Source organism: Drosophila mauritiana, chromosome 2L (genome assembly GCF_004382145.1).
Source record: "Drosophila mauritiana strain mau12 chromosome 2L, ASM438214v1, whole genome shotgun sequence".
Classification (NCBI taxonomy): domain Eukaryota; kingdom Metazoa; phylum Arthropoda; class Insecta; order Diptera; family Drosophilidae; genus Drosophila; species Drosophila mauritiana.
Genome location: NC_046667.1, coordinates 20,546,341 through 20,574,071, shown reverse-complemented (window position 1 = coordinate 20,574,071; position 27,731 = coordinate 20,546,341). Strand labels below are relative to the sequence as shown.

Genomic DNA, 27,731 nt, shown 5'->3' with positions numbered 1-27,731 from the left:
CCTTTTATTTCTTGAATTGCCTTTTTTTTCTATTTGTTTTGAATCTATGTTTTAGTGTGAGCTCCCAAGAGTGACCAACAACGCTTTGTGGTATGTTTCAGTATATTGCCAGCAGTATATTTCCTTGGCGCCCAATGTGTGGGCACACTGAGCTACACGTGCATTGATGTGATTTAATTTTGCTGGTAAAATAACCCACGGAAAGTGGTTAAAAAAGCGTTAGTCTAGAGAAACTGCTGCCCACAGACAGTGCCGAAGCACCAAGGATTACGAGAGCATCGAGTGCTCGACTGCAAGATCATGAATTTCGACGACGAGGACCGTTTAGAGCTGCAGTTTCTGACTGGCGGTAACATTGTGGAACATGCGCCTGTATTCTCGCCCGATGGAAGGTTATTATTCAAGCTAATACTATATAGTACTAAGTATGTAACACTCTGATTCCTGTTCCACAGATTTATGTTCGTGCGGTGTCTGACAAAAGTGCAGGTCTATGCCACCAGTACGGGCGAACTTACCCGAGTCCTGGATGATGCCACGGCGCCGCTGATCAGTTTGGAATTGGATCTGAAGCAGCCAGATCTGCTGATAGGGTGTACGAGTACCGGAGAGCTGGTCCGTTGGAACTGGCGAGCTGGTGTGCTGAAAAAAACTGTGCCCTTGACGCTGGGTCCTGGAAATACTATTTTAACCTGCCACCTTATGGATCTCTACAAAGGTGGCGACACAGCCTGCGCCTTTGTCACCGCGAAGGGGAAGGCTGGTGAACAGGTCAAATGGTTTGTTGTTAACACGAGCACTGGTGAAAAGATCGATGTCAACTGCGGATTGAAGCTGAAGTAAGTTTCCAATTTTGGTTTTCTTTTTCAAATGCTGTCTTTTCTTAAGGCATCAAAAAGCATTGCTAATAATCTTGCTAAACTTGCTAAAATATTGGAAAATCGGACATGTCTTATATACTTCATATTTCTCAGGCTTCGCGTTCCGCTCGTAGACGTGGGAAAAGGACAGTTCAAGTACATTATACTGGCTCAGGGCTTCTACATATATTTCGTCAACTATGAGACCTGGACATTTTGCCGTTACAAGAGCGCCAAGCAACATACTATTACCTGTGTGAAGATGAGTCCCTGCGAAATGGTGGCAGCAACCGCCGATTCCGAGGGGCAGATCTTTGTGTGGCGGGATTTCGAGAAGAAAGACTCGATGACCAACACGCTATTTCACTGGCATCACACGGAGGTAACCAGTCTAGCCTTTTCGCCATCTGGCGTGAGCATCTACAGCGGTGGTCATGAGTGCGTCCTGGTCAAGTGGACTGTGACCTCGCCTGGCTATCGCACGTATCTGCCCAGAATTTCCAGTGTGATCCGTCATATTGTGGTCAGCAATGACAACGAGAATGTATTGGTTTGCACAGAGGACAATGCCATTCAGCTGATTAGTGGCAGTGATAGCATAATTAAATCCACTGTTCAGCATTTTACATACGAGACCAAGGATAAGACGGGACAAAGTAAGTTTCCTTTGGGACTACGTTTAAATCCGAGGACCAATACTCTGGTACTGAATGGCCGATCAGGACATTTACAGTTTTATTCGGCTTACACCAAGAGTTTGCTGTACAATGTGAGTGCTTATTAAGTTCCATGCATTAGTTTTATAATTAAATATTGTATATTTTTCTTCATAGCTTCGCGTGGTAGATACTAATGTTCATAATGAGGAGGCAAATCACATTATCTACAATACGCGTATTACACGAGCAGCTTTTAATATCAATTGGATGGCTACCGGAGAGGTGTACAATGATCTCGTGAACTTGGCGGAAGTCCGCTTGAAATTCTGGAATTATAATGAAAGGCTACAGAGGTAACTAAAGCTGACAATTCATTTAGATCAATAACAAACAATAAATTTATATTTTTTTTGCAGTTACATTCTGAATACGGAAATTGAACTACCACATGAAAATGGTTTTAAGGCAATAATCTTTTCGAATCAGTTCCAAGTGGATAATTTGCGTTGTGCCACCGCTGGCGAAGACAACGTGGTTAAAGTATGGGGCATTACGGATTCAGAAAACATTTATAAGCGCGGAACGATGTGGAGTTGCCTGGCGCAGACTAGTTATCGAAACCTTCCGATTGGTTCCTTGTGTTTTTCCCAGGATGGTTCTCTGTTGGCCGTGGGTTATGGCAACACTTTGGTACTCTATGATGCAAGGAATCCACGGCTTCCCCTCCAAACCCTCAGTTGTCCTCCCGGCCTAGATGGTGTTATATCCAAAGCTCAACTGAGATTGGCCCAAACTCCACTTAATGGTGCGAGGAAAGAATTTACCCAGCAAAGGCAGCAGTTGTGGACTCTGCTAAAGACTCTGCTAAATAGTAATGATGAAAATTTAATACAGCAGGCAAAGGATTTGATAGTAGGTCCTCCTGTCAAAGCCAAGCTTGTGAGTCAACCAGACAATACCACCAAGGAGACGGTATTTAAGTACATAATGAAAATGCCGGAACTCGGCTTGCATCAAAAATTGCAACTGCTGCGTCGCTTTGGAGTTCAATGTTCTGTCCCATTGGCTCATCGGCAAAGGTTGTTCCAGCATCTCCAGCAAAGAGCTGTGATTCCACAAGCCACGAAGGTGAGGCTTCGGAAATTGGAGTTCCGACTGCATCGCCTGCACACGCGACATCGCTACAAAGCTAAGCAGCGACTAAGTCATGTGAACAATCGTCGGCAGAAATTCGAGAACCTGGTGCCACAAGATGTTATGAACCTGTTCAGTGTCCTAAAGCTGGATGAGAGTAGTAAGCCGAAAAAGGAAAAAACGGGCAAATTTAAACTGAATGACAGCAGTAAAACCAACATTAAAGCCAAGAAAATCCCTGCTATCGCGGCTCCCTTGCAGGGGCTGGCGCAGATTTCACATGTGCAATTCGGAGCCGGGGATCAGGCTCATCTGGTGGCGGTGTGCACTGAATCTAGGGTGCTCATATGGAATTTGCTAACGCTGCGATTGCAGGCGGGCTTAAAACTATCCGTTAGTCAGCTGGCCTTTGATCCGCTCACCAACTTAATGGCTGTAATTACTAAAAACGATGAGTGTAAGTTTAATATCTTAAATTCTTTTGGTTTTTAATTAATTTCCATTACTTTTAATCCTTCAGTGCATGTGTTTCAGCCAAATGTTCCGCTGCCCCTCTATCAGCGCAGTAATCTACCCAAAACACATGGTTTGGCCTGGTTGCCCAGGAGACAGCCCAGGCAGAGCTCTATTAATATCGACTGGCAGGCGCAGTCAACGCTGCTAATGCTGACCCACTCGCAGGAGATCGCGTACCTGGCGCTACCGGGTCAGAGTCCATCGGATGATGCGCCTACACCGATCAGTTTTTCTCAGCCCGCCGCCACAGACATTATTTTGAAGCACGCGACTTTCGGAATCCATGTGATCAAGCCGCAGCAGGCTTCAGGTGAAACCTTGGAGAAAAACGGACCACTGATCGTGGGACGGGAAGAACACAGTGCCGTTAACGCGGTAAGTTTAAATTTTAAAATGCCTACAATGCCGTAGTTCAGTATACTTACATTTTTATTATCCTCATTGTTTGCTTCCTTCTCCCCAGTCAAATTTGCAATTTTATAAACATTAATAAGTTTTCTTAGTCGTTTTATTGATATCTTACTTAACTATGAAGTACAATTGGTTAGACTTATTATTAGTTACAGAAATTGTATATTTGGTAGTATATATTTGATTTAGCTTTGGTCTGGTTAGAAATCCTTTAAAAAATGTTCTTTTAATTGATCTTCTGGTTCAGTCGTTTTGAGTATTGTGGACGATTGTCTGTGGGCCTTATACTATTTCTTCTTTCGCTTGAGGACATCGCCCAGTCGTGGCGCTGTAGGGACTCGCAAGTGGCGACAGCGACGCATCATCAGGACATCATGCTTAAAGTAGCGCAGGCAGTGCCATTGAGGCACTTTCGGCATCAATTGTTGGTGCTGGAAGAGTCGTTATATGGGGAAAATATAGTTAATCTAGGCAAATATTGTATTTTAAAGAGCGGTATAATATTATGAAAACCAATAGCGGAAAAGGTTTTGTGTCATTTACATGTTGTTTTCCCCCACTATGACGTCAAATTGTTTCGCCACGAGTTTTCTTTTGTGTTTTGTTATCTGCGCCAAAACAGCGTTCTTTCTACTCAATTTAAATAATTTCCATTGAGATTTATAACGTAGTTTTCTCGAAGCGCGTTTTATTTTTGGAACCGCCTTTCAATTGTGTATTGTGTAAATCGAGTCAGTTGAAGCAGCCTAGCAACTGAACAATATGCGATTTAAGCTCTTGCGGTTAGTGTTTTTGAAAAGATCTCCCGGAGGTGATCTTCACATTAGACGTTCTATTGCATGATACCCAGAATTCTGAGACAATGATTAGCCAAAAATATTGATTAGTATTCGAACACTCAGCTGAACTTGACTCCTCGAATTTGGGGTAGTCCTTCCAAAGATCATTGAAGTAATCAGTTGTTATTTTTATAATACATTAATTACTTTGTTTATTCCATCAAGGGTCAAGTCTTCATGGGAATTGATAAGGGATCGGTTTCATATGGAATATTATATAAACGGCTGTCTCGTTGAGTCTTAAAAAGAAAAAGTCTTCTCTCCTATATGTATGTAGCACTTAAAATTAATTACACACGCTACAAACGGACACGAAAATCATGGTTGTTATCCTTTACAACCAGACACCCCAATGACTAATATGCTGGCAAGTTTTCCAGATGTCATACAAGAACATTTTTTTAGATAGATTGATGATGGCCCATGATATTAAATGCCATTATATTTATTTTCTTTTGTAGCAGAAAATATTCTGAAATCGGGTTTACGTCATGATCATTTCCCACGGTTGCAGTTTCGGGTTTTTAATCTTGTAATTATTTTGAAATGCAAGGGTTTAGCTTTGAAGTAGGTGTTTCACGGCTTGTATTTATTATATTGCCTTAGTCATAAAACCGAAATGTGTGGCAGATGTTACGTAAATTATTTATGAGTTGCTGAACCTTGACTTGCTTTATAATATTTTTTTATTGTGGATATGTTCCCCACGCTGTTTTAGTTCAAAAGCAATCTTTTAATTAAGAGTGCACTCTGCTCTTTGTTTTTCTCGCGGTATTCGACGCCCACTTTTAATTAGCGAGTTTGCACTTCCTGCAAAGTGCAGCTGGCATCCATTTTATTTTGGAACGCGAGTAAAGTCATTGCCCCAAATTCGTGCCCCCTGCTGTACTACTCCGTTTTCGCCGTGCCCCATCGGCCCCTTGTCGTCCGCTCACCTCATTCACAATTGGCACAGGTCCAGCTTTTGCCCAAGCGAAGAATGCAAGGCACAGTAGGGAAACGACAGCTACAAAGTTGGGCCACATTTTCCGATTTTCCCAATCCGTTTCCGGATGCGGGTGCGGAGGAGATGTGTTTTTAGAGTTCTACAATGCCTTTGCACTGCACACTGCACCGCCCGAGATGTTGTTCCTTTTTTTTAGTCGCTCGTAAATCGTTTAATCTGGATTCTGGCACTTTGTCAGTTGCAGGCGAGGATGAACCTTTGTCCGCCTTTATTTCCGTAAACTTTAGCGGCACGCGCTTCCGGCTCTCTTCTTTCCGGCTAACGGTTGTTGCTGCGGAGCACAACGGCAAAGTGTTGAGCTGTCGCTGCGGCTCTCGGCAATTTATACTCGCAGCACGGCACTTCGGCTCCGGACATCCACTTCGGCTTCGGCACGGGCTTCGGCCTCGTCCGCTCTCCGAATTCTTAGTTTTGTTATTATTACTGTGAGTCGAGTCAAGCTCGCTCTTTTGTGCTCTTTGCCCCGATGACTTGTGCACTTGCCAGTGCTCCCATTGTGAATGGGCAACGAGGGGCTGGTGCAAACGCACCGCCGCCCACCGCTGCACAGTGGGACGGAGAGCTGAAACCAAAGACATAAAACAGTAGATTAAAATGAATAGTTTTCCCACTTTAAGTAGAATAAGTTTTCCTTTTCAAATCTGGTATACATTTTTTTCGCATAGCTAAAAAAATCAAAATATATTTTATACCTTACGGAGAACAAATGCTTTTAGAAATAAAAATTATAACTAGCGTAGCTAAGTAAAACTAAAAAATTAAAACTGATTTTTTTCTGATTTTAGAAAAGTGTTTTAGAAAAGTTTTTGATTTGAAAGTGTGCTGAAATAATACAATGTTATAATTGTGCACTTACCAAATAAGAATTAAGGATTCGTGTATTCTATATATGTTTCGTACATTTATTTCTTATTCTTATTTATTGTTCCTAATTTCTAAACCATTGTGCCATGAATTAAGCCCACCGCCTCTTCCCCTTCTCTTATACTTACCATTGAAGCTTGTTGCGAGAATTTTCCATTGCGTGCTTGTGACACTTTAGTTTTCCCCAATAGCACTCGATTGCGCTGTGCCAATAATTAAGATCGCTTTGTTCGGCGTCGTAAATTTTCACGTCACTGTTACTACGAGCAATATTCTACTTGCCTTAATTACTTTCGCCAATTACCGTATTTCTTCGAGGATTTATACCAGTTTTAGTCGGTTCCTGAAGCTGAACTAAACTCAGGCTTATCGCTTTGAGTCATCAATGAGTGTCTTCCTGGAAAAAACAATAATATTTTGCAACTTGCCACTTAACAAATTGACAGACATGTGTGCACTTGGATTGTTTTTGCCAATTTTGTTTGGTTTGCACTGAAATGGATCAAAGATATCCACAGGCGACAAGCGCTTGCGCGAAGGTTAATAGACACATATCACTCGGCACATTTTAAAGACGCTCAGCAATGACAAAACAGAAAGCCGAACAATAATCACGTGAACTTGAACCACAATCTCGACACCCAAAAAAATCAAGTTTTACGTACAGACTTGATAGTGTTGGTTCTTCGGCTTATTAAAAGCTACGGACAGTCGTGATAGTGCTCTACAAGAGGTAAACTAACATTGATTGAGTTCTCAACTACATGAGGTCAATAATAAATGCACAATCGTTAAAAGAGCACTGCACTTTTTGAGCATGCTACCTAGTTTGATGTATAATCTTATCAAACTTTATATTTTTTCAAGCTACTTTTACAGCAGCACAGCCACTAGTAACACAGTTTTTGAACTTCAGCAAGGTCAATGTCAATTAATGGTTTATTTTGTGTTACAGTTTGTCAATCTTTCCGCCCACACGATGCCTGCCATGAGCCTGATTTGTGGCGAATTCGTGAAATCGCTGCTTATTCCGGCGGACTCCACCTCGAGGCACTCATCATCTGCCGCGAGTGATGCCGCCTTGACCAATGGGGTAACCGTCAATGGCAATGGAGTGGGGCACCGGGACAGTGATGGGGAGCACGAGGACGAGGAGCTGGGTGAGGAGGCAAGGAGCACGCTGGACACCCGGAAAACGCTACTGGAGCAAAATGAAAAGCTGGTGGACCTGCCGCTTGAGGGAGAAACTGACCTGCAGGGCCTTGATAATCGATTAAGGACCATCACGGCGCTAAGGACGAAACTGAGGATTTGAACGTAAACAAATCATTTAGTTGTTCCTAATCAATTATTAATTCTTCTATTTTTGTATAAGACAGCGAGATAATACAAGTTTTATTACAAAAATCTGTTTTTTACTTGAATTTTTTCGGAATGTAATTGCTAATTCTGCTCCACATACCACCACATAATCACACCGATGATTTTTCCTAAACTAATGACTGACTTTTATTTTCATAATTTTACAACAGATATGCAGTGTTGAATATTCATAATTTAAAGAAAACGCCGGCGTGGTATCAAACCAGCATGAGACAGCACATTGTAGATTTCCATGCGAGGAATTTTTTCAGCCTGGCGGTCATAAACCTAAAGGAAAATGAGGAGGATATTTTAAGGAGAATCAGAATAAGCTAATCACATTTGACACTCACCACCTCCTCGCCGGGTCCAAACCAACTGGATCTGGCCAGGGCATCCCTCACCCTTGGGGTATTGTAGAAGGGGTTCTGGAACTGCTGCGGAAGTGTCTTTTCCCAGGCGGCATTCTCCACCACGGCAATGTGCTGCAGATTCCTCTGGGGTCTGGCTTCGATCGTTGCGGATAGACCCACCATCGTCACAATGAAAGCTGACCAGATGAAGCGACCGGGCAGAAGGCACCTTGAATGGGAGGAGAAGATCACGCCTCGTTGAGTTCGGCTGACTGACGGACTGCACTTGCTCGGCTTAAGGTACTATCATGATGATCATTACATAATTGTGCCGTGCATATAATACTACACGTTTCCGCCTGTCACGCACACACACGCATAGCCCCCCATCCACAGTCCCGCATCCAGTCCACGCCTAAATGACCGCTTTTCACTCTCTGGAGCGGGACAACTTGTTGGCCAAGTCAGCTGACGGGGCTTTACACATATCACAGTCATACGCCCGTACGACGAACCAATAATCTGTGTAGGCAATCAATTTGTGTGGCTCTGTATAGCGCTATTTTATACACTATGTACATTCGCATTATGCAAATGTATTGTTTTTGAATGTGGTATTAATAATATATGTAGTATCAATGAGTGCGTATGTAGTATCTGTGTACGCAAAGTCTTTGATTAGATTAATTTTTTAAAAATCCATTCATAATTTAATAGGTTTACTATTATTTCTCTGGCGGCCACGAGTACTGGCTCCACTGGGAGTTTCTATTTGTCTGCCGTGGCAAAACTCAGTTGTCATGTGTCTGCCATTTCCTAGATGTCGCGTGCTGCGGGGAGAAAAACTATGCCGCAGAAATACTTGCATTTTCCAGCGTCATGGCTGCAAAAAGATCCCTGATCTTTGCTTTTAATTGGATAACCGGCAGTGGCGACCGCCGCCGCTCGTTTCTGGCCGATTATGTAAGTTTGGACTTGATATTGCCACTTGCGGCACAAGCGCTTTCGCAGTTGGCTAAACTAAAAGTCCGGCTTACATGGCCGCCCTTCGGTCAAGCTGCCAACTCATGGCTTGTCGGTGGTTCATGGCACTTTGCAAGGCGAAGAGATCGCCAAAGCCTGGCTTGATAATGAGAATTTTATTAATTGTGGTTTATGGGTATACGATTTTATGATGCAACTCAAAGTTGGGTTGCCTTCCAAGCGTTCGAAAGAATTTTCAAAAAAATGCACAAAGGATTCAAGGATAATTTCTTCATTCGGGTAGGGACAGAGAAAATGCTTGCCTTTCTTGGGTTAATTTTCAAATTCATTTGAGTTCTTAAGGAAAGACCCATTAGGAATAGCCTTCTTTACGGAAATAACACCACCCTGTTCTCTTCGACCCAGCCATTTCAGTTCAGTGAGCCACCCTCCTGGGGATCCCCCTATTTCAGCGCCCCTGTGAGCACACCCAAGTGATGTCCCCTGACTTGTTGGCTGCACTTCGGCTGCGGTTGCTATCCAAGCCGTTTTACCGGCCATCTTATGCAATTCTGGCGTTTTGCGAATGCGAAAAGAGCGCAGCCTTCCCAGTAGCAGTCCAAAATGTGTTGGCATTTTCAGGTTTTCGTGGTTATTTTGTATACCAAGCTGGGACCCCGGCTACTGACTTGCGATCTGCAACTACGAGGCTTGTTGTTGGGTCTGATTAGGTCAATGGAATCCAATTGGCGTCAGCGCCGCTTCGCTGCAGTTTTCGCTCTTCACAGCCATATGTATGTATAAGATATATACAGATATAGATGTAGTGCGCACCTCCCTCCATTCCATTCCAGCATTCCCAATTTGGGTCATGTGGTTAATTGACAAAGATTGACGTATTGTGTATCATTGTTGTGCCACAACGTCCACAAATTTGTTTATACTATTTTGCATACGATGAGGAAATATGCTCCACGCATCTGGTAGAATTCTCTTGGACCTTACTTATTCAGTGGGATCAAGAAACCGGGTCTCAGAAATAGGTTAAGTTAATGGGTGAAAGGTCACAGGAACCTTGATGCGAAACTGGTGGTGGGACCCAAGAAATGGGACACATGATCAAAGCCATGTTCCATGGACGCTCATCTCATTACAAGTTAGCCGGCAACTGAAGCAAGTAGTAGTTAATTTTCGAAAGTGTGCACTTTTTATGCCGCTTCAAGGTTGCCATCGCCGAGGATGGCGTTTCCCTAGTTTATGTCCACTTCGTTTTCCCATTATGTTTTTAATTAAACCTCTTGTACTACACGTCGTTCCTCGTAATATTTCGAAAAGGGTTTTGCCAATAAAGTCACTAGTTTAGAGTGCCTTACCAAGATAAAGACGTACTTAGACATCTTTATTGGTTAGTTTTGTAAAATTACTGCTTATGGACTGTACAAAATCAGTCGAATATATGATAGTTAAATGATATTGGTATTCAATGAAGCCCAGTTACTAATTTCATAACAATCGGTACTAAAAATACTGTGTCAGGTTTTGTGATCACGTATGCACAGCCAAAACGCAACTCCCCTTTCTGCCCCTCGACACATCCACGCCTCCCAACTGCCACGCCCCCGTGCAACGTATGTGGTCAATATTGATATGCGCTCGTTGTGGATCATATTTATTAGCCAAATGGCGTAAGTGGGTTAGACATTTGGCATTTGTTTTGGGTCTTCGCGCGGGTTAATTGAAGGCACCACACAGCATGACAATCGTAACAGTTTTTTGGGCATTGCATTATTGTTATTATTATTTTAAGGTTTATTATTATGGCTGGTCTTCATGAATTCGGTTTGGTTTTTAGCAACGCTTTTTTCTTAGACATTTTTGTGCATTTGTTAAAAAAACGTGACCGTTAAACTAAATTATGTGTTGAGTACTCCCGTCTTTGGGTATTTTTTACATTTTATGCTTGTCAGTCATTGTTGTAGTTGCTTTTGCTCTTGTGATAGGTCAAGTTGTTTATGTGTTTTTTTGCTTATAATTTCTGTTGGGCTGCGGACAGTTTGTGTCAGTTTTCTTGCCCCTTTGGGTGACAAGCACATCAAATTTTTAAATAATGATGCGGTAAAATTATGAAATATTTTTTAAGATCTCAAAATTATGTAAATAGCTTTTCCGTGTGATACAGTCCAATTGCAGGAAAGAATAATGCAAAAAATATTTGATGTAACTTTCGTTTATTTTTTATCACATTGATACACTATAAAGAACACATTTAATGGAATAGACCATATTCATCCAATTAAACAAGCACCGAGTTTAACTCACATTTTGTAAGTTTGTTAAAATTCAATTAATTAATTAAATTAATTTTGATTCGAAGGATCTAGAGCCCGTTCTGATATTCGAAGAGCCGAAAAGACACTTGTTGACTTGAACGCGGCCAATTGGCAACTGAATTTGAATTCGAGTTAACCAACAATCAGAGACTGGCCGAAGCCGCAGATCGTCTGGCAGGTTTTGGACACAACTTGAAAGTTTTTGAAACTGAAAATGAGAGGCCAAACGAAAACGAAACGGAAACTCAACGAAGCATGGGAAAAGCTAAGTAAGCAGGGGTTGAGGGATTCGCTTTCAAATAGTGCAGGCCTATAATTAAAGTTTTGAAAATAAATAACTGTTTAGTTAAACACGAAAATTCACTTTCATTTTTATTTGTAAAAAGAACGTATGCATACTTTAGTCACAGTATATGGTACGATAATGGAAACTTATCTACAAAATCTTGAATCGTGTTCACCAAACGACTCCTGTACAACTCAGCCATTCCGTTCTAAACATTTATAACAAATTGATCTACAAAGTCTTCAATCATGTCGACCAGCCGACTTCTGTACAACTCATCCGTGTTGAAGGCCTCCAGGCAAATCTCAATGCGTTTATTACTGAAAAAGTCGTTAAAGCCATCCACTGAACTGGTCAGTTTCTGGGTGCACTGAGGTGGTAGAATAACCAGGTGACAGAACAAACAGCTTTCGATCAGGCCAACACTTCGAAACTTCTGCACGGATTCATAGAAACTCTGTTCTGGAATAAAACGCGCTATATCCAGGTCAGCACGCTTGAGAAACTCGGTCATGAATCGGTAGTATTCCGCCAGAAGCTCACTGAGATGGGCGTCCCTGAACTCTTTTGAAGTGGGAATGGTGAGAACGGTCAGGACATCGAGGACAGGTGGGGCATATCTGGCCAACTGGAAGTCCACAAGGCGGCACTGCAGTGGAACCTCCCCATATCTGCCATACTGGAACATTATATTATTGGCCCACAAATCGCCATGGAGTAAGGTATTCTGGTACACATCCGAGGTCTTGACAGCCTCAAAAATAAAGGACATCTTTTCTGTAAAGTTTTCCAATACGTAATCCAACTTGGACTGATATTTGGGTATCAGTTTGATGAACTCCTTGAGCACCAGACAAGCATTTTGAAAGTTAACCATCCTCAGATGTTCCGGCGAAACATCACTGGGATAGGCATTCTCCACCACCGATTTGGGATGAGACTGTGCTATTTTTTGTCCCGTTCTCTGTTCCTGGATTATGGAACCCGCATGCATGGCGGCCAAGGTTTTTAGACAGCAATGGAGCTGCTCATAGGTCAGCAGACCATCCCGCCCAGCACCCATTCGATAGCCCTGATCTGCGAGGTTCTCAAAGATCAGCAGATTCTTGTCCGCGTAATAGCACTTCGGCGCCACTTCTGCACAGGCCTTGTGAAGATCGGGTAGAACGTTCTGGTAGACAGCGATTTCCTTTTGGAACACTCCAAAATCCTCTAGGTATTCCATTCGCGACTCATTACCAACGGGCGCCGACTTCGAGAAGAATGTGAGCTGCCGGACCTCCTCGGAATTGTGAAGCTTCAGGAAGACGTGCAGGTAGAGGTGGCTGCCCAAGTATCCGGCTGGAGCATCCGAGGTGGGCTTTAGAGTATAGTTGATTATATCGAATCCCGTATCCGAATTGGAAGCATCTTGATAAAAGTACCGCTGGCACAGGCCGCGAATCTCGGTTGGACTCAGTTCCAAAGCAGTCGCCATCTCGAAGTCACCTGTTGGACTTCCGAGGGTGGCATTAACCTTTTATATCCGCACTGTGCGGGTATAATCTTTACTGCTGTAAACCGTCCCAAGATAAAGTCAGCAAATATAGAAGTATGTGCAATCTAACCTCTGGAAGCGTTAGCTGAAATTCAAGTGGGGGTGTTTGCTTTTGGCCTAGACTGGGGATCGAGGAATTAGGGGTCAGCTTCTGGTGGTGAGGCGAACAAGTGCTTAGCTGATGGAACCAAAAGGTATTTCGTGAAAATATGTAACTAAGTTGTTCTCTTAAGCAAGTTCAGATTGCATTTCTCATTTTGGTGTGTAAAATTATTTAGAGATTCTGTTTATACTAAAGATAATAGGTTTGCCTGTGTGTGTTTGCAAATTTCAAGATATGTATATATCTTCATGTAATTAAGATTGTTAATTTTTTTTAAACCAATAACAACTTACATTTGTATGAACACTTTTTGTTTAAAATTTTTTTAAACTTGATTATTAAACTTGATAATTATTTCTAAGCCAGCCGACGTCACTTCCCAGTTGTCGACAAATTGCTCGAGTTTATGGGAGTTATAACTTATAGAGCTGATTTGGTAAGTTTATCAAATAAACTGTGACTTGGGGCGTTATTTGTGTGGGGCAAACAGTGTTTAATCCGCCTGGGCAAATGTTGATTTAATTCCTGGACACTTGCGTGTTTGAAGTCTGGGAAAATCAACAGCTGAGGGAATCAAGTGAGCAATCGATTATGCTCATTAATGAGGGGTAAAGTTTCGGAAATAGTTTCGAAATAAACACTAATCGACCGAACTTCAAAGGGACACCATCGCCATGAGATTTAGCCGAATTATAGAGGAGTATCTTAAGAACTCCACTTTGCATGGAGCCCGGTTCATAGTAGACAAGGATGCCAGTTGGATAGAGAGGATATTTTGGGTCATTTGTCTCGTTGCTTCTTGGTACGCCTCTTGGTTGCTTATTAAAGCCTCGTTGAGTAAGTGACCGGAGACACGGCCATATCTCGGATCTTGAACAAATACTTGTATTATCTTTAGGTGCCTTCGAGAACAATGCCATCAGTTTCGTTGTGGAGAGTTCGTTTCGCGATTGGAATACAAATTTTCCTGCCATAATAGTCTGCGAATCGAAGAATATGGATCGCATTCAAGAGGTGGCTGAGCAGTAAGTGTAACTTCGAAAAAAATTGCTATTACTGTGATGAAGGTATAATAAAATATATTTCAGACTGTGGGGCGCTGATCACGACTTTACTTTGGAGGAGGTTCTCAGCGAGATTGCCTTCTTCCGCGGTGAATCCTACCACACAGTCCACGAATGCAGTGGCGAGGAGGTGACTGCCTCATGTTTCTACTCCAATTTCTCATATTACGCCGAATTAGTTAGGAGCAGTTGTGCGGACTCAATCAGCAATTGCGAGTGGAATAATAAACCATTTGAGTGCTGCAAGTACTTTCATCGCATGGAAACTGAGCTGGGAATTTGCTACGCCATTAATTCAATGCAAGCTGGGTTCGTCTGGAATAAATCAGTTGAATGATTACAGCTTTGATTGACCGTTTTACACTTTTAGGAAACCCAAAATGCCCAAGCTAAATATGTATTCGAATCGTGATAGTGGACCGGGCGCCTTAAAAATGGAATTGCACACTGAGGCCACGGTAAAGTTGATTAGAAATAAACAGCTTTAAGCAGATATATTACTTATTGCACCTAAAGGTGTGCTTTAAAGACTTAAATGCTCACATTAGCTCACCTTATCAAAGTGTGAATTCATCACTGGTTTCTCTTCTGAAAGGTCTTTATACTCGGCACCGAAGAAGTTCCCACCCTGGTCACCCCTAAAACGGATTTCCTAGTTGTCGGACCATATATCTCCTTTGTGTAGGTAGATGACGTACAAGTAGTTAACATAAGTATTCAGTGGGGCAGAGTTTTATTTTTTAGGCGCTACATCTCTAAGCGCGACATTGAGAACGATGAAGAGATCCGCCAGACCAGCGTGCATCAGAGGAATTGCCGTTTCGCCGACGAGAACATCCTGGATGTGCACAAGTTCTATAGCTACAGTGCCTGCACGGTCCAGTGTCGGAAGGATCGGCAGATGGAGTTGTGCAACTGCTCCAGTCACCTGTCCCCGAACTCGCCCGATTGGCAGCTGTGCAACATGGAGGGTCTGGAGTGCCTCAATCGCAACTACGAGGACCTCTCGGTGATAATCGCAAAATGGTCGAAGCTCCGCGGTAGAAAGGGTCTGGTCTGTGATTGCCTGCCCTCTTGTACGGAAGTGGATATCACTACGGTGTACGACAGCAAAGAAAATATGGCTGGCAGTCAGAACGCCATCTCCAGAATCGAAGTTGGCCTCATAGAATTGCCCACGGAACGGTATAAAAGAAATTTAGTGCGTGGCAAGCTGGATTTAGTAGGTAAGTGAATTAATGTATGTATTATTGAATTATACACAAGCTAAACATCCTTTTTAGTGTCCATTGGCGGCACTACTGGCTTGTTTGTGGGCGCCAGTCTTCTCAGCTTTGTGGAGATATTTTACTACATCACTATACGTCCCTATACCACGTATATTAACGAGAAACGTCGACTAAAGCGATTGATTATACCCAAGAGATTTCAATGATCACACATTTGGTATTCACTTATTGTACCTTAATCCTTATTAATCTAATAAATGAGAAACTAATCTAAAACCACATTGGAGAAGATAAACAGTTCTCAAAGGCTTAAGATATTTGTTTATTTGCCCTTTAAAGAGCAGCAAACATATGTTTCTCTTTCAATGTTATGACCTTAATTGCAATGAACTATAGAATTTCTCTAAATGATAATTTTGTATCGAAAAACACAGCCATAATCTTATCGCTCAGATAATACTTACACTTTACTTCATTTCAACTACATTTGAGGCTGAACAGCTGATCATTCGACAGATGTTACCGTGAGAAAATAAAAACTGAGCGAAATTCTATTTCTGCTCAGTTGTGCACGGCCAGCTATACCTGGCTGAGTGGAAATCGTCGGAAAAGTCGCCTCAGCCCACTAGCTTTCTAGAACGAAGAGAGCGACAGTTTAATCTAACGTATACGTAATACGCCCACATTACGTATACGCAACATAATGCTTTCTTACCGAGAGTGTCAAAAAATATTGGAAAATGCACAAGGAAGTGCCGTTAGAGTCAAGCTGTTGGACTACCATTTGGTCAGGGATCTCAGTGCGATCGGTTACCTGGGGGATTACTACGCACTGACGCTAAGATATTGCCATGTAAGTGTGATCTTGACACTACAAAGTCAGTGTTTTATCTCTTGATTTGATATACAATGCTAGCCTCCATGGAGATATAAAATGGGAAAGTGTGTCGACCGTAAATGATAGTGAAAGATTAAAACTTCTAGTGGTGGTCGTTTTTGTTAATTATGTTTATTGGGTTAGTTATTGAAGTGAGAAGCCCTAAACGGATTTGTTCTAATAATTTTAACATTTTAGATTAGATAAGACTTAAATAAAATAAATTATAAGGAGTGAGAAGTGAACCAAAACCATGACTATCAGTTCGCAATCGATGCCTTGCATATTACAGTATACTTGTTAATTATTTATTTGACATTCATAAAGCAATCACCAATGGTAAAATCTGAAGATAGCCGTAGGGTTTTCCATGTGGAAGGTAACTTACATCGACAATATACGTTTGCCTACTTTTAGGAGGAAGAAGAAATCATTAAGGAAATGGAATTCTTTGTAAAGGCTATGCCCCAGCAAAGTGCGGAATTGGCCAAAAAAAGTATTTTCCAAAAGGAGTCCTGGCTCTACGACACTCTCATAAAAAAACTGCAAGCTCTTTGTAAGTAAGTTCAGATATATATAAACTTAAATTATTGACGAACGCCTTTCTAGCCAACGTAAAGTGGAGTCCAGATTGCGTTTACAGCCGAAAAGACCTAATGGTACTGGAGAACATTAAGCTAAAGGGTTTCACAGCAGCTGGATCCGCAGAACTTAATGAAAACTTCATGAAACCATTAATTAAATCAGTTGCCGCATTTCATTCTGCCAGCTTGGTCTACGAACATCAGACAAAAACCAATATCGGTCACAGCTACGGTGATAACTTGTTAGAGATCACCGTAGACTCTGAAATTGCCTGGTTCACTACAGGACTCTCGGCTGTTCTAGCTGTCGTTCGAAGTCTTGACAGGTATCAGGGAAATAGGGAGCAATCTTTCATCGATGACAAGCTCATGGGCATAATGGGGAGAATCTACGAGCAAGCGGCACCTTCGAAAAAATACAGGAATGTCCTGTGCCATCGAGATCTTTGGGCTGGTAACATTTTCTTTCCCCCGGAAAATTCTGGGCCGGCTTTACTGATTGATTTTCAGACTTGCCGTTACGCTCCCCCAGCATCCGACCTCAATTTTTGCCTTTACATGAATTTAAGCTCAAGCAAGCGCACGCAAATGGAGAAGAAGGGCATTGACTTGTACCACACATATTTGCTGCAGAACCTCTTGGAATTGGGCCTTGAGGAACTGGCGATCTGCAAGTCAGAGCTGCTGGAATCCTACGAAGAGTTTCGGTTATTCGGAGTGGTCTACAGAGCGGTAGCTGCTACGGTCGAAAAGGTCCCCACCGACTTCGTAACCAACGATTTTAAGTATGTGGACCGCAGTAAGGTTATCCTCTCTTACATGAAAACAAGCCCAGAATTCGCTGCCTATATGGAGGAGTGCCGTGTGGATGTCATGGAAATGGCCTTGGCCAGGGCGAACATGTGAGGAAGTCTCGTTATAGTGCTGATACTGCTGATAAGAAAGAGAGTTTCACTAGCTGTTCGCTAAGGTGATAACACGTTATTGTAAAAAATAGGACAAATAAAACCTGTCACCGAATCTTAAATACTCTTTTATTTATGAGGCGTGCACACGCCAGGAAATCTTAAAATAGTTTTGGTATTAAAAAGAGTCAACCACCCAAATGTACCTGTTTTAATCACATATATTGAATAATTCAATATGTTTTAATTGCAATATGAAATAATATGGTTTTCTCTCGTATGTTTTGTTTTCCAAGTCATATAAGCCCCATTGTTGTAGAGTAAGTTGCTACTCTTAAGCTTGCAAAGCCAAATGAAAATGAAACCAGTACAACATTAACTCGGGAGCAGTTCAATCGAAATCGCTCAATTGTTAAAAATGAGTACGGAACCATATAGCCCCGTGTTCACGCGAGAAAACCGCACAGAATTGTTTACTTCAGAAGAGTGTAACAAGATTTTAGCAAATTTATTGGCCGATAAGAACGAGCAGGGTGTCCTACTCAATTTTGATATAGTGCCCGCCACGGAACACACTGGTTTCTTGGGTGAATACTTTCACTTGTACCTCCAGTACCAGTTGGAGGATCAGAAAGATGTACAAACCTCTCGACTGTTTGTCAAGTCGGTGATATTCCACAATGCGAATATGGAATTCTATATGGAAAAAATGGGTCTCATTAAAAAGGAGATAAAGCTCTACGATTTGCTAAACGAGCTGAAGAAATTTTGTAAGTTTTCGTTTTTCCTATGCGGGCCAAGTCTTAACATATACCCTATGCCAGCTAAACATGTGTGGAGTGCCAAGTGCTATTTCACCCGGAAGGATCTGTTCGTAATGCAAAATGTAGAGGACATGGGATATGTGGCACTGCCCCCGGGAACTCGATTCCTAAATGAGAATCAGATGGGACCCATTCTGAAGTCCTTGGCTACCTTGCACGCCAGTAGTATTGCCTACGAAAAGCAGCGGGGAAAAACCATTGGCGTTGAGTTCAAAAAGTGGCTAAAGGAAGTGTCTGTTGATCCGGAAGTTGAATGGTATACCACGGGCCTAAAAGTATGTACCATCATCTTTTGTATAGTTTACGTTTCAACATGTTGATCTACTCAGGCTGTCTTAGCAGTGGCTGCCACCCATCCTGATGTCCTGGATAGTCCCGAGGCGCAGGAGTATATAACACAGGAGCTGCCTAGATGTCTGGACAAGGTTTACTGCATGGTGAATCCATCGCCAGTTCATAGGAATGTCTTTGTTCATCGTGATGCATGGAATGCGAATGTGTTCTACCACAAGGAGAAGCCCCACGAAGAGAGATCCATCCTGGTGGACTTCCAACTGTGTCGATATAGCCCGCCTGCCATGGATTTTCACTTGGTTACTTATCTTAATCTGGAACCCTCTAGTCGAAAGAAGATGATGGGCAGTCTAATCAAGACGTACTACGACGCATTGGCTGAGGAATTCGGAGAAATGGGTGTCGATCCTAATCAAGAGCAATTGAGTAAACAGGAGTTTGAGCAGTCTCTCCGGGACTTTTCTTTATTTGGAGCCACTTACAATTGCATAGCCGCTACCGTACTCCGCCTGCCCGATAATTATCTGAAAAACCTAAAGGATGAACACCCGGAGGACTTCCATCGCTTTTGCAATGTGGATCGGAATGCAGATGTTCTCCGTTTGATGAAAGATCATCCGGAGTTTGCAGATTATATGTACGAGTGTGTGGGTGACTTACTGGCACTGACATATCATAAACTAAACTGATTAAACGACACTGTCCCACGTGCTATCATCTTCTGTCCCCCTGGTAACAATCGGAATCCTATAAGTTGCAGCTGTGCTATCTGTTTACCCATCACTTTTGTAATCTTTTGCGATTATCTTATCGCTCACGTTCAAAGATATTTGTTCTTAAGGCTATAGACTCATAAACGTAGACTTTTGTATAGTTTACAAAAGCGAAAAAATACTTGTACAATTGCTTTTGTAGGTCATTACCCTAGTTGGAGGAAGAAATCTATCTAATTTATTTTCTGTTAAGATAACTAGTGCTATCTTATCCCCCACAATCTTAAAGATATATCTTTAAGGAATGGTTGCTGAAGGTATTTTAGTTTGAATCTAGAAGCGTAGCGGATAACATAGACTTTTTACTCCAAATATGGATTTACTAAGTTCAGAGGAATGCCTTCTGATAGCTCAGAGAACTCTTTCAGTTGTCGAAGAACACAATGTGATACTTATAAACTCACAGGTGGATGCAGGCTCCAAGGATCTCATGGGATATATGGGAGAATACTACAAATTGCATTTGGAAGCGGAGGTTAAAGGTGACAAGAAAAAATATTTCCTTAACTATTTTATTAAAAGCCTGCCCCGCAAAAATGAACCACAAAGAGAGGAATGCGAACGCAAGGGAGTCTTTCAAAAGGAGTCTGCTCTATATAGCCAGTTATTACCTAAGATTCAAAAATATGGTGAGTCTATTAAAAATCAAAATATATGTTTCTAGAAAGAAATTTGCGTACATTTTTTAGCCACTAAGAAGCTTTATCCAAAATGTTACTACAGTCGGAATGATATCCTAGTGTTAGAAGATCTTACCCAGGACTACAGACATCTTAGAGCCAATGAATACTATACCTTAGATCATTATAAGATCGTTTTGGAACACCTATCTGAATTACATGCAGCTAGTATTGCTTGGGAAGAAAAGGAAAATGTAAAGATTTACGAAAGTTACAAACATGTGCTCATTGAGTTACATTTGGATGCAAATAACTCGTGGTACATAACTGGACTTAAGGTTGGTAGATGGGTTACGAAATATGAAAACTGAATTGTTACACTTTCTAAATTCCAAAGGCAATTGTTTTTTTAGCGGCACGTAATCCGCATTTTCAGACAATGAAAGCTCAGCTCTTTATTCAAGATAAACTCTACAATCTTCTAACCAAAGCTGAAGAACTGGTCGCTCCCTCGAAGACTATAAGAAATGTACTCTGCCATCGGGACACTTGGGATCGTAATATTCTGTACCATTTCAACAACAAATCTTCAGTATTACCCAATGCCTGCTGCATTGTTGATTTTCAACTCACCCAGTACTGTTCTCCCACCTTAGATGTTTTATTCCTACTCTACATTGTAGCCCCCGCTGAAGTCAGAAGGGCGATTTATGATGAGTGTCTCGAGCACTATTATAAGAATTTACAGCATCACCTGGGTCGTCTGGGCTTGAACAAGAATCTCATAACAGAAAATAGCTTTAGAAAAGAGTGCCAAAGAACGCGATTGGCTGCCCTTGTTATATGGGCTCTCACCGAGCCTCAGACCAAAATGTCACCCTGTATTTCAAATAGATTACGATCCGAAGAACCGGAGAAGTTTGACTATTACCTCAACAGCGATCGGAGTGAATTATTACTCAGGGTAATCGAGATTCAACCTGGTTACGAGGAGACCATTATGACGCCTATCAGGGAACTGGTGGATTACCTCATGGAGAATGAGAATTTATATACTTAGATGGTAGATAACATTCTATGCAGCTCATTGCTAATTCCAAAAGGCCACGAAACTCATACAATGTAAAATAATGTAAGGATTAATTATGCATTTTCTTTTTGAAAAATTTCATTTATTCTGAACTTAGTTGTACAGAGAATCGCCTAGCTAGGTATTTGTAAATACATAAGTAAATTTCGACAATCAATTTAGCTAGCTAGAAAATTTCAGGCATATGTGGCTCGAAGCTGAATCGTCCTGGGGATCCGCATAGCAATCAAATAGTTTCCTAAGTGGATTTTTAGAGGCGCAAGCTAATCAGTCCAGCAATCTTCGTCATCCTCCTCGTCAAAGTCGCGTACATTGAAGTCCTCGTGGAACAGGTCTTCGCCTTCCTCCTCCGAGGACTCCGACTGTCATCTGTGCTCGTTGATGCGCTGTGGCAAGCCGACTACGCCCATTCCCTTGGGCGGTCTGGGTATCCGGATGCTGGTGGAGGGACCTGCTAAGTTTGATGCCGATCCCGACGCGGACCCCACGTTGCTCTTTCCCGAGACACTAGGTATCAGCTGGGCACTCATTATGGTGGTGTGCTCAAAACAATTGCAACAGTATTTATCGCATCTGATCACCAGAACGAGCCCTGCCATCAGCCAGATGAGCAATCCCGGCCAGGAATGGATAGCACAACCACTGAACAGGATCACGCCCATCAGCAGCGACATTCCACAGATCACGGGACTCACGTTGATCACACTGCCCGTGTATTTGGGTATAAAACCCATCATGATGGTCACGATAAGAACTCCAATTCCTCCGGTCAACGCTGCTGGAGCCCAGTGCATCATGAGCCCGGCAATGCATAGGGCAATGCCCAATCCAATCACCACAATGGCGAAAATGGTCACGCGCCAGGAACTCACCGTTGGCACTCGCACACTGCGCTCCAAAGGTCCGGCGGTGGTTACCTGGAGAGTTAGAGGATGTTTAAATTTAGTGTCTATATTCATGGAGAGCTCTTACCTTAATCTTCTCACGATACTCATCCACAATGGCATCAATGTCGGTGGAGGTGTCCGAGTCACTTTTGTCAAATTTATCTGGGTACTCAAAGTCAGATGGCTTCATGCAAAATGTCAGAATATGAATTTTTAATTTCAAGTTACCCTTAATAAATTTAATTAATCACAGAAAGCACTTACCGGTGGCTCGCCATCGGAAAGAATGGTGGACTCCACATCCCTGCCCTCTCGTTGCGGACACGGCGAGGTGGGTTCGCCCAGGAGCAGCCACTCCTTTTCCAGCTCTTGTTTGTTCCGGGGCTTGGTCTTCGGCTTTTTTAGGTTACTGTGCTTGGGCAGACCGATCTTCCAGAGACTTCTCTTTAAGCGACTAGAACTGGAAGTTGCGGCACTGCTGTAGCTGCTGCTCTTGGCAATCGGTGCTGTGGATAGGCGACTGTACGACAGTGAAGACTCGCTGCTGGGCGCCATATACTTGGGTCTGTATGGGATATATAGGAGGTAAAGGGCCCGCAGGAACACCCCACCCATGTGGCCAGCGGCTAATGTGTAACTGAGATGCTGCAGTGGACAGGCGAAGGCCAACATGGCACACATGCTGCCGGCGATGAACACAGCCAGCACGGGGTTACCACTCTCCGAGCTCTCATAGCTGATCTGCTTGGACAGTATTCTCCACTCCGAGGTGGCCAGTCGCACAACAATACCATATAGTTCCGGAAAGAGCTCCAGAAATGCCGCCGAACTCGTCAAAAGCAACATGCAAGCCGAGGCAGGAACCAACTTATGGAAGCCGTTTTCATCTAGAATGTTGAACAAGGGCACGGCTACATAGTCCTCCTGAGATCTGAAAGCACACATATATAAGGTTTTGAAAAGTTTTCATATGTCAAGCCACGCTATTGGCTTAAGTAAACATTATCATAAAGGATATCTCTATTACAAGTTCAAAAAACACTTGAACAGTAACTGATAACAGTTGTACATGCTCTTTTTCCATTATTATCGCATTGTCAGACTCACCTGTAATGCACCACCGTGGACAGACAAATGGCCGTCAGCAGCAGCGATGTACTGACCAATCCCGTAATTAGGGTCGCCGTGAATCGTCCACTTCGAAGTTGTTGGGGCCAATCGCCGGGGAAGGAGTAGGTGAGCAGGGCAGTGGCCAGGAAGACCTGAGGGTGGTGGTTTTAACCAGTTATCAGCCGGATAAATTAGCAAATAGCAACAAAGCTCATAACAGACTTGCCCCACCAATGTTGTTTGCTAGTGTATAAATTGACTTCTCTATGAAACAGAGTGATAAATATTTTTCGATCATTTTTAATTCATTTGATTAAAGGCACCAATATTATCGAAATTACTAGCCGGAGGAATTAAAAAAAATATATATTATGTTGCATTTAAATCAAAGCTCTTTTATTACGATCTTAGAGTATTACCAATTGCGGCAAACTAAGCGGCTAGAAATTTTCCATGTTTTTGCTGTCTGACTGGCGGCTTGCCGCGAATGAATACCAGTGAAAGGGGGCCAAAAAACAAAAACGAAACGCAGCAGTACGTGTCATAATCAAAAGCCCGTATCCTGTGGACTCAGCTGCGGTCACGCAAATGTTCCCGGTCACGACAGCGAAAATCGATGGTACTCAGCACACAGGAATGGGAACCCGCCAAACAAAAAGAAAAACAAAGCTCAGACTGGCACAGTGCACTGACCCAATATCGAAGTTCCAGTTGGTATGGGGTCTAACGTCTACGGCCACTTACACTGCTAATGCCATCGGGCTGGAAGTAGCTATCCGCAGACCAGGCCAACATGTCGCCCCGCCACCAGCCGACGGCGCTTAAAATGGCGTTCAAGCCAAACATGCCAAGAGTCAGGATGAGGCTGAAGGCCCTCGAGTGCTGTGAATACGCAAATGCAATGAGTGTCGCGATAAGGGAGTGGATTTGGATTTGGACTGGGTTTCGAATTCGGAGGAGTACCCACCTCCAGGCCCAGCATGAACATCCCAGTGACGAGGAAGACAACCGACACGCCAAGAACATCCGGCCACGGCTCATTCGCGGGTGCATTGCGGCCTGAAAGTAGGCAACATAAGAACAGGTCGGTCAGCACAGTTCCCGCCAAAATATTGAGCATACATATGTTCCAAATTGATATGGTAATTAATATAAATATAAATATAAAAAAATATATATTTAATATTACAATTAAGACTGTACCATACGGTACTTAATTATTTCGAATAGAGGTGTGGCTTTATTTATATGTATAAATATTTTGCTAATTAGCTAGTATTTCATGTTTAATGGCTCTGTTATTTCTTGATTGTATTGTGCTACTTTATTGACAAGCATCTGTTACCACTCACCCAATATGAGAATCCTGGCCAGACCCCCGGTCATGGCGTCCAAGCAGGCACTGAGCGTCCTCGCCAGGGCAGCGCAGGCACACACGGTGGCCAGAGCATCTAGCCAGATGGCCAGAAACAAACAGCTGAAGTCAAATTTATTTGTGGCCCGCACATACGGCATTTGCAGGCTGCGGAGGCTAGTTTTGCATCGGGCTGGAACAAAATATTAACTTACTTTGGAATATTCACAAGTATTCCACTTGACTCCCACCTGCCATTGCACCATAAATGGTGGCCAAGACAACGCCAACCAGCAGGCTGGGAGCGGAAGCCTCGTTGTAGACAATCAGATAGGAGATTACCGACGCTCCGAGGGCCAACCGGGCGCCACTCCCGCTGCAGAGCACGTCCAGCAGGCTGCAAGGATAATTCAAAGGACGCACGGGGCAAGTTAAATTAAATTGCCTAGGAGGAACTGGCGTAATGAATACAAAATTGTGCAAATTGGACTGCTCATTTCCTTATTCTTTTATGGTGGCTTAAGAATCGTAGCGAAAAGATGTGTGTAATTAAATATATATGCGGTCAGAATACCAAGTGGTTTTGGAAGTCTTTTAATGACGTTTTTATTCAGAACCATATCTGAGCATTTATAAAGACTTAATTGCACGCTAACTTTTAATTGAAGGGATTAATCATGCAAAAAACATTATTTTTAGGTCAAAGTTCGCACGGCCCATAAAAATACCATTGGCTTCAATTTACTGGCAAAAATGAATATGGGTCGACCTAACTTTTCGACTGATATTACTTGCTAAGGAACTAAGGACTCAGTCACCTTTGACAGGATATGACTTCTGTGGAGGGACAAATACAGTTTTTGCCTCGTAGTTTTTGGCGCCAATCTGACATTGGGAGGGATTACACCACAAAAAAATTCTTTCGTAAGGAAATACTTTTTCAAAATCATTGTTATCAATTTTAATGGGAAATTAATAATAAAAATTAAAAAATAATACATTTTCCCAGTACAAATTTAAATAAACATTTCATGAAGCGATTTTCGATTATTTGTGGTTGCAGTGTAGGAGCAAACTGGGAAAGTGGTGAAAGGAGATCGCGCCTGTTTGCTCTGGTGGCTTTGCCTCCTCTCAGATGCCATGAGTCATAGCCTGTTTTTTGGGGATATCCCCTTACGCCATTGGTATTGAAGCTTCCATTTTCCCCCCTTTCCCTGGCCAATTTTCTGCTGCTTGCAATTATGTGTACTCTGTGTGCATATTTTAAGCAGCTCGATTATCCTAATTACATGGCCACCAGCTGGTTGGCTCTCAGGTTTCTAGCTTCGGCCTTGCTGAGCTGGGAGTGGAATAATAGTGGGGGACACTTTTTCAAGAATCTAATTTTCCACATTTTCCGAACGAATCTTTGACCCAGCGGCACACTTATTCGTTCTTATTGAACTTGTTGAGCCCCTAACACTGATATTTGAATACATAACTAAATATACAAGATGTTTTTCCTTTGCCTTGTGTCTCTGTTTGTCTCCGTATCGTCATAGAATTAGAATTCCTGCACAGCTTGAATATATCAAGTATACGCACAGTGGTCGGGCACTTGAATGGGCCAAGGTAAATTGCAGCAAAACAGCCAGTCAGTGCGACGCCGCCAGAGGAAGAACAAAAGGAAAGCAAATACTAGTCGGAAGACAATAGAACAACAAAAACGAGGAGACCAAGAACGAGGAAGAGTACCCACACAACACACATGGCAATCAAAAATCAATTTATTGATTACATGACAAATATCAGCCATAACAACTGCCAGATATGGTCGAAATGTCTGTCGAGTATAGGCCAAATGTATATATGATATGAATGGATGTGGGCTAGAGAGTCCTACCTGCCACTCGACATTGTCGTTGTTGTAGCTAAGGTTACTGTGGTTTTCACTCAGCTGGCAATCGGCCAGGTTCAAAATGTGATTCGCTGCTCGTCTTGTGGCAGAACTTGGCCAACAGGGACTGCCATTTCGTAGTGATCTTTTTATTTGAATTTTTATTAGATACTCCAACACTTCAGCACTTGATCTTTGGCCCTTAATTAGCCAACACGCTTGAGAGGTAACTTCTGCTCTTGACACGTAACCTGGTAAATTATGGAGGAAGTGCACAGGTAACGCGCAACCGCTCGCTTTAATTGGCCGCAATCCACTGAATGTTCACTTGAAGCTTTTCCTCCGCCGCCCAAGCAGCTTTCGCCCGATTCCGACGCACAGCTGTCCACCGTATTCGGAATCGGATAAAGATTCGGATTCACTTCAAAACTGTCCTGCGCAGTGGACGTTGTTTACGTTTACAGTTGGTTGGACTGCCTTCTGCTCTTTGGTGGGAAAATGGGAAATGGGAAAGTGGGTTGGGTGGGGTGGAAAATGCGGAGGGTCTCTGCATTTGGTACTCGAAAGAGCTGCACAAGTGCAATCGTTTTGCACAGCTAATGCACTTTATTTTTGAATTTACTGCAGCTCCGCCTATAAATATACTGATTTCCTTAACACGAAAGAAATGTATATACAAGGAACACTTAAACTAAAGCTAATAAATCGCATTCCTACTTCGTATTGATAAATATGGCGCCTAAGCTAATATTAGAATATCTTTTGCAACTCGATGAAGCTAGAAAATCTGGTTATATTTCTTTGAATTCTACTGTCTAGACAACTTTTTATAATTATGTTTTCGACTTCTCCAATAAATTCAAAAAGACTGCATCGCATTTAAATGTACAGTTTTGATAAAGCAAAGTATTCTCGGAATAACAATACTGCAAGTGATTTTAAAAGTCACACTCCTCGACTTAAATCTTTTTTCTTTCCGGCAACAAAAACTTAAAACCAACATACAGCATTTAAGGTCACA

At 42.5% G+C, this 27,731-nt stretch overlaps 9 protein-coding genes across 9 annotated transcripts; 5 read left to right on the top strand and 4 right to left on the bottom strand.

The window, feature by feature from the left end:
* The first annotated feature begins 124 nt into the window (after window positions 1-124).
* On the top strand, window positions 125-7,696 carry LOC117138408. The gene is made up of 7 exons (XM_033300532.1): window positions 125-392; window positions 456-839; window positions 975-1,629; window positions 1,694-1,872; window positions 1,936-3,110; window positions 3,174-3,544; window positions 7,245-7,696. The coding sequence occupies exons 1-7, from the start codon at window positions 301-303 to the stop codon at window positions 7,602-7,604; spliced, it is 3,216 nt and encodes a 1,071-aa protein (XP_033156423.1). The 5' UTR covers window positions 125-300; the 3' UTR covers window positions 7,605-7,696.
* Window positions 3,669-5,732, bottom strand: LOC117138878. The gene is made up of 2 exons (XM_033300977.1): window positions 5,355-5,732; window positions 3,669-4,011 (listed from the first exon to the last, which is right to left on the bottom strand). The coding sequence occupies exons 1-2, from the start codon at window positions 5,442-5,444 to the stop codon at window positions 3,868-3,870; spliced, it is 234 nt and encodes a 77-aa protein (XP_033156868.1). The 5' UTR covers window positions 5,445-5,732; the 3' UTR covers window positions 3,669-3,867.
* LOC117138718 lies at window positions 7,632-11,550 on the bottom strand. The gene is made up of 3 exons (XM_033300966.1): window positions 11,287-11,550; window positions 8,005-8,233; window positions 7,632-7,939 (listed from the first exon to the last, which is right to left on the bottom strand). Coding segments are annotated over exons 1-3 (324 nt in total). The 5' UTR covers window positions 11,289-11,550; the 3' UTR covers window positions 7,632-7,846.
* On the top strand, window positions 8,227-15,770 carry LOC117138477 (sodium channel protein Nach). Its single transcript, XM_033300644.1, has 8 exons — window positions 8,227-8,304; window positions 13,586-14,060; window positions 14,122-14,248; window positions 14,312-14,596; window positions 14,658-14,745; window positions 14,883-14,968; window positions 15,032-15,513; window positions 15,571-15,770. Exons 2-8 carry the CDS (start codon window positions 13,898-13,900, stop codon window positions 15,720-15,722), a joined length of 1,383 nt encoding a protein of 460 aa, XP_033156535.1. The 5' UTR covers window positions 8,227-8,304; window positions 13,586-13,897; the 3' UTR covers window positions 15,723-15,770.
* LOC117138562 lies at window positions 11,643-13,060 on the bottom strand. The gene has a single exon (XM_033300765.1). It carries the CDS (start codon window positions 13,058-13,060, stop codon window positions 11,792-11,794), a length of 1,269 nt encoding a protein of 422 aa, XP_033156656.1. The 3' UTR covers window positions 11,643-11,791.
* A 326-nt stretch (window positions 15,771-16,096) lies between the features above and the next one.
* LOC117142283 lies at window positions 16,097-18,004 on the top strand. Its single transcript, XM_033306170.1, has 3 exons — window positions 16,097-16,369; window positions 16,811-16,949; window positions 17,003-18,004. The coding sequence occupies exons 1-3, from the start codon at window positions 16,220-16,222 to the stop codon at window positions 17,881-17,883; spliced, it is 1,170 nt and encodes a 389-aa protein (XP_033162061.1). The 5' UTR covers window positions 16,097-16,219; the 3' UTR covers window positions 17,884-18,004.
* A 296-nt stretch (window positions 18,005-18,300) lies between these two features.
* On the top strand, window positions 18,301-19,835 carry LOC117147738. Its single transcript, XM_033314740.1, has 3 exons — window positions 18,301-18,652; window positions 18,707-18,981; window positions 19,036-19,835. The coding sequence occupies exons 1-3, from the start codon at window positions 18,301-18,303 to the stop codon at window positions 19,687-19,689; spliced, it is 1,281 nt and encodes a 426-aa protein (XP_033170631.1). The 3' UTR covers window positions 19,690-19,835.
* A 232-nt stretch (window positions 19,836-20,067) lies between these two features.
* LOC117150534 lies at window positions 20,068-21,489 on the top strand. The gene is made up of 3 exons (XM_033317458.1): window positions 20,068-20,402; window positions 20,463-20,731; window positions 20,791-21,489. Exons 1-3 carry the CDS (start codon window positions 20,087-20,089, stop codon window positions 21,451-21,453), a joined length of 1,248 nt encoding a protein of 415 aa, XP_033173349.1. The 5' UTR covers window positions 20,068-20,086; the 3' UTR covers window positions 21,454-21,489.
* A 77-nt stretch (window positions 21,490-21,566) lies between these two features.
* On the bottom strand, window positions 21,567-27,012 carry LOC117150533. The gene is made up of 9 exons (XM_033317457.1): window positions 26,717-27,012; window positions 25,086-25,231; window positions 24,833-25,027; window positions 24,448-24,539; window positions 24,225-24,362; window positions 23,478-23,632; window positions 22,635-23,301; window positions 22,456-22,554; window positions 21,567-22,400 (listed from the first exon to the last, which is right to left on the bottom strand). Exons 1-9 carry the CDS (start codon window positions 26,728-26,730, stop codon window positions 21,849-21,851), a joined length of 2,058 nt encoding a protein of 685 aa, XP_033173348.1. The 5' UTR covers window positions 26,731-27,012; the 3' UTR covers window positions 21,567-21,848.
* Between the last annotated feature and the right edge of the window lie 719 nt (window positions 27,013-27,731).